At 40.7% G+C, this 6212-nt stretch overlaps 1 protein-coding gene across 1 annotated transcript in view; it reads left to right on the top strand.

Moving 5' to 3' along the window:
• Positions 1-2456, top strand: part of SNAPC1 (small nuclear RNA activating complex polypeptide 1) — a 13867-nt gene extending 11411 nt beyond the window's left edge. Inside the window, exon 11 of the mRNA XM_035893558.1 lies at positions 1787-2456. Within this exon, the coding sequence (XP_035749451.1) occupies positions 1787-1821 (35 nt within the window). The 3' untranslated portion in view covers positions 1822-2456. The remainder of the gene's footprint in view (positions 1-1786) is intronic.
• Positions 2457-6212: the final 3756 nt, after the last annotated feature.

Genomic DNA, 6212 nt, shown 5'->3' with positions numbered 1-6212 from the left:
AGGAGGCTGTAGGGAGGTGGGGGTCGGTCTCTTCTCCCTGGGAACAGATGATAGGACGAGGGGGAATGGTTTGAAGTTGCGCCAGGGCAGGTTTAAGCTAGACATTAGGAAAATCTTCTTCACTGAAAGGGTTGTCAGGCTCTGGAATGGGCTGCCCAGGGAGGTGGTTGAGCCCCCCTCCCTGGAGGTATTTAAAAGAAGGATAGATGAGGTGCTTAGGGCCATGGTTTAGTGGTGGGATGACAGGGTTAGGTTAAAGATTGGACTTGATGATCTTAAAGGTCTTTTCCAACCAAAGCGATTCTATGTTTCTAAGTCTGGTAGCTCTGGGAACTGATGTAACCTGCACTCAAGGTCAGAATAGCCCTTGCTGCCTTCACCTATGTGGAAGTGAGGGGACACAGAAGTTTCCCTATAGCCTTACTTTCAGCTGGGCAATATTTCAAGGATTAAGTACAGTATACATGTACAGTAAGACTGTCCTCTGCTGTATTGGAAGTTGTCTGACATAGTTGGGGTAGGAGTCTGGGAACCACAACAGAAGAGTGGGGTTACTTTGCTATCACTCATGTTACTGGAAATAATGTAATTTTTATTTGGAAGCAATGGTAAAGCAGGTTTCTTAAAGCTGGTAGTGGAGTTGCGCTACGGAAGCATCAAATGCATATAGTCCAAATTGAGATGTTGGATGTTCTTGAACTGGTCTGCAACTCTGAAGCTTCAGGGTCTCTTCTCAGTATTGCTTGAGGGGAATATAAGCACCATGGAACAGACACTGTACAAAGAAAATCGAATCCTCTTTATCTTGAGGTACTGCTTTGCTGCCATGTCTCAAACACGGGTGGTGTTCCTGGGAGAGGAGCTGGCCAGCTAAAGGTGTGATTTCCACTGGCAGCTCTAGCTAGTCTAGGACTGATGGGTCTTGCTTACGTAGTGGAAGGCAGACTTGATAGACCAGAGGTACTGGTTCTTAACCTGGAAAAGTAGGATTTCATTAGGTTGCTTAAAGGGGGAGTAAAGGGTTAAGTACAACTTCTGGAAAGCTTTAATGGCATAGATGAGTGTGAGGAGTATGTCTTTTGGAGTTAATTTACTATCCAAAATTGTGTGTAATGGAAGGCTATTTCATACAAGGGAACATAATAACTATTAAAATACATTTGTAGTGAGGTAGCCCATTTATATTTGCTCTTTCTAAAAGCAAAAGAGCATCTTGTAGTACTGAGATGAGATTACATTCTCTGATTACCTTAGTTGTAGACACTGTGAATTCAATTTTAAATTGTCGGATTGAGGGTACAGTGGTGCATTTCATATTGTACTTTATTTAGTTACTTTTCCTTCAAGCTGTTGTGGACAAAATGTTTCATTCTAAATCAAGAACATTGCCAATTTCTCAGAATTTGCCAGCAAATTGTGAAGCATTAAAATACCCATGAGCAATCTCTTGAGGTATTTAGTGCTTAATTTTGTGAGTATTCCATTTGTCAAATTCACAATGAAATCTTAAAGGTGTTCATGGGGAGCAGAAAGCTGTCAAGATTGAGGTAAGTTTTGAAGGACAATATTTTGTTCATCAATGGAATTTTAATTGATATTTTGAATGATAGTGTGCTGTAGAATCTAGAAAGATTTTTTCGTATTTAAAACCATGGGGAGAGGAACTGGGTCTCAAGTTCATCTAATTTATTTCCTTTGCTGGGCAGAATTAATTCTGCTTTAATCATTCCCGTGAGGGAAGATAGATTGAAAAGCTTGTCAGAAAAATCTCTTTGTTTCCTTTCAGAAGTCTCTCTCCCCAAGAGGAAAAGAAGATGTTAGAGGATCCGGTTGGAGAAGCACTGATATTAATTTTAATGACAGAATGTAAATGTCAGAGGTAACACAAAATGCTTGTTTGGGACACCTTTGAATGTACGACAAGAAGTATCTGGGAGTGGAACTACGGGTGATCCTGGCATACTGGTAGTGACTGGTATACCTTAGCTGTCTTCTGGTACAGTACCTGGTGCCTTCATTCACCTGGTGAATGCTGCTTGTGCATTTGTATCTCCACAAACTTGCTGTGCCCTGTTTGAGATGGGAAGAGAAGATGGTTGCTTGTTGTATTTAGTTTGCGCAAAGTGAGTTACCACTTGGAACTCATGTTGATCTGCAGCGATGTTTTTAGCTGAGGCTGTTAAAAGAACAACTACAAAATATTTCCCTGTATGAGACGTGTTTGGCATCATTTATCTCTAAGCATAAAATTAAGGTTACTGGCTGTTGAAAATTAGTACAATAAATTATTTTTCACAGTTTACTCGCTCCATTTCCTAGTGTGCAATTTCAGCAGTGTTTATCATGGTTTGATCCCACAGATGTGGGAAATGAACTTGGTGATAAGCCTGTTACTGTACTCTGCCTCCAGCAGATCTGGTATCATTGGATATTCAAATGAAGAAATATAATGTGCATTTATTAATTCTGCAGATGACCCTAAGCTGTACAAGGACAGAACTAGAATTCAAAATGATAAATTGGAGAGGTGATGTGGAAGAAGTAGGTGTGGAAATAAATGTGAAGCTCAGTACTGAGAACAGGTACGAATGGGAAATGATCACTAGGCAACAATAACTGCAGGAGAAGCAAACAGACTCAGAATTCTAAGCTGGAGTATTTTCTATAAACAATAACAAGCACTAGAATTGGTGACATCATTCATCCCTGTGAGGATGTAGCCTTAAATGCCTCCTTCTGGCCACAACAATTCAAGAAGAATGTGGACAGTTACTCTCCTTGGTGTTTTCTCCAGCTGATCGTAGCTGTACTGTCAAGAAAGGCCAAAGGAGTTGAGATGTCCTCTCCTACAAGAAGAATTACAAAATAGAAATTTGAAAGATTTTGAATATAAAAGGGGCCTAAACTGAGCGAATTAGTTTGGTAGTATGACTCTCTAAGGCTAAAGGAATTGAAGTGTCCTTACCTGGAAGAAGAAACACTGAGGAAATAGAAATTATTTGAATATAAAATGGGCCTGTATTAAATGCATTAGCTGTTAAGAAGGAATGGGCCTAAATAACAAGCAGGGTGGACATTGGAAAAACTAATAATCACCAGTGCTGCACTCAAACCCTTGTTAATGGGAAAGGAGGAAACACTGGAATAAAGCCAAAACCCTACTGTGTAGTAAGGCAAATAATTGAATATTCTGTTATCAGCATAAACTCATCCTGCCTCTCTGCATTTCTGCTCCTAATTTTCGATACGCAGATACAAGAGCCAGAGGCCTCTTAAGGAAAACTCAACCAGGTGTTTTTGGTCAAAATTGTCTGCTCATCTTCATGCAGGTAGGATCCTGTTGGTAATACTGCATTGCCAGTTTTGTCAATTCCGGCTGCTGCTTTGGGTGTGCAGGCTGACAGAGAAGCTTTCTGGCATCCTCGTGTTGCAGGGGATGGGTAGCAGTGTAGGTGCAATAGGGTGGCAATTCATAGGTGAGGTACAGTGGGAGTACTTGAATCTCTTCTTGGGAAACCCCTGGATAAGATAAGGATGATATAAGATAAAGATGAAGAGTTCTTTCTAGCAGATACTGGGAATACAGCTTCAAATTTGTCATTTCTTATCAGTTTCTTCACTTAGGAAGTTGCTTAAGGATGCACTTTGCAGTACCAATCCTCTTCTGCTGTTTCTGGGCACCGAGGTTAAGCTAGCTCTTCCAGCTATGTAGTATTGAGTTCTTCTCTTGAAGGGAAACTTGAAAGAGATTTCTCTTTTTCTATTTCCCTCTGGCTTGCAGGTGTCTTTCTCAAGGAAGCTGAAGATTCAACACGGCTACAAAAGCTTATTTTTTTCGTTTCTTGACAGGTTGTCTTCAGCTAAATTATTATGATTCCATATATACGGAATAAGTTTATTTTAACACATTTAAGCAATATGTTTAATACTGTTCCCTGCAGTGGTGCTTTTTCATAACGTGACCATCCCGTTTGCTTCTCCTTGTATCTTTGAGCCATCCCAAGAGCTGAGTAGGAGAATTTTTCAGAATTTTCACTATTCAGTGACATGAGTCTTCCTGCACACAATTCTGAAAATTATTTGCATTTTGCAGCAGCATGCAAAGGTTTGACTAGGCATGAAGATGGGAGCATTCAATTAACAGTTATTTCAGTATTTTAATTATGAAAACAGGTGTTCTTTAGTTTGTTTATAAAATTACATAGATGTAAAATGAAAGTTATGCTTAAGGATGAACTTAGAACTGCTGACTCTGTGCAGTGGTTATATTTCCAAGCAGTAATCCTAAGAATTTAGAGGCAGCTGTAAGCAAAGTTTCAAGAGATTACACCAGCATTTTGAAACAACAACAAAAAAAATCCCTTGCTGTAGTCTGATGGGCAATTACAGGCTTTTAAAAACAGGAGAGGGACTTCCTAAAATGTTTCACTGAAGCAAGCAGCTGTCATGAAAAAAAACCCCAACCTACCCCTCCAGCCGCCAACAGCAGTAAATCCAGACTTCAAGAATATTGTTTTCTAGTATCGAACTTCTCTCCTAGTTATAGCCTCAGCTAACACAGAAGTCAAAGGCTGCAAGGAAACTTCATCTCTAGCACCAGTCTAACGTCCAGCTGACCCGCTGGGTAGGAGTGAAGCAAGGTGACAATGTGTATCTGGATATTGTTATAGTTTTTGTAAATAAATTAGGGAAATACGGTTTGGCTGAAACTTCTCTAAGATGGATGTACCACTGACCGAAGAACTACATTCATATGACCGTAATCACCATTCCTTTGGCAAAGCTAAACAGTCCTCGCAGTGGAGGTTTGAACTAGTGCCATGCAATGTTTACAAGTATAATGTGGGTGATGAAAAGCAGAATAAACCTAAAACACTTATAGGTGACATCAGTTTAGAAACTAAGTGGAAGACATTTTCCAATATCATTTTTATTCTTATAATGGGAGAAATCAATAAAGTCTAACTAAGTTAAGGTAGGTAGGTACAAAAGACTGTACTTGTACAAATACCAGCTTGGGAATGCTTGTGTGAGCAGCTGTTCTCAACCTGGAGGTTTTTGCAGCCCTCAAACGGAAGGTGGGCCAGCAATATGGGGGTGATGTAAAAAATTCCAAATGCCATGGGCGGCAGTGGTGATCTGTGTTGTGCACAGTTTGGGCAGTATGTGGACATCACCTCCACAATAATTAAAGAATCCTTGGGAAAAAAAAGGGGGGGGAGGGCAACAAAAAGAAAACAGACTGCAGGAGAGTTTAGTTTGGAAAAGAAAGGGTTTGAGAGCAAATATAACAGTCTTCCTGGCAACAGTCTTTACAGCTTTGCAATATGTGTTTATGCAAATGGTGATTAATTGTTCTCCGTGTTCAGTGAGGTAGAGCTATACAATTTGCAGCCACGTGAATTTACTTAATAAGATTTTTGCAGTTAAGGAAACAGTTTGGCCTTATAACAGATCAGAATCACTTTTACTGTAGGAGTTCAAAACAATGTTGGAAAATAATTAGTTGTGGTTGTCTGAGGTTGGCCAAATCCTGCTTTGGAGACGGGAGATGGACTCGAGAATGCTTTCAGGTTTATTCTAGTGTTGCACTTACATGTTCTGCATAACAGGATCCTATGCAGACAGTTTATATTCTCTCATCACACATCTATAGCAAGTTCTTCAAATGACACAGATATTTTATCCTGTCTTTTTTGGAACGTGTCATTTTGAAGTTCATTCTACTTCTGGAGTTGCCCATTTGTGTTTTACAAAGCTTGCTGCACGGATCTGGCTTCTTTACCCCCATTTTCATCTTTGTCCTCAAATCTGGGCACCAGATTAAGCCTGGCAGCTGAGCACTTCCCTCATCCATCTGCGTGCAGCCCAGCGCTTGGCAATGGGATGGCAAGAACTTCATGAGCTACAAGGGGTTGAGAAATGTGCTAAAGCTCTGCCTTGTCCCTAGCGCTTTAGGGCTTGGGTCAGTCTCCTCTGTGCTGTGCCGTAGTTTGCCTGCAATAGAAACATAAGCAAAGCAAAACCATCTTGCAACAGCTTGAGCTTTCTGCAACAGCTACCCCATTGCTTCCTCTTTAGTTGTAGAAATGTAAACCTGGATATGGGAAAATAAAGCCGGCAATGTGCGCTGGCAGCCCAGAAGGCCAACCGTACTCTGGGCTGCATCAGGAGAAGCGTGGCCAGCAGGTCGGGGGAAGTGATTCTGCCCC

The sequence above is a fragment of the Egretta garzetta genome, unplaced genomic scaffold, assembly GCF_000687185.1.
Source record: "Egretta garzetta isolate BGI_Z169 unplaced genomic scaffold, ASM68718v1 scaffold95, whole genome shotgun sequence".
Taxonomy (NCBI): domain Eukaryota; kingdom Metazoa; phylum Chordata; class Aves; order Pelecaniformes; family Ardeidae; genus Egretta; species Egretta garzetta.
Note: the sequence above shows the minus strand (reverse complement) of the source record. Positions and strands in the feature narration are given on the sequence as shown.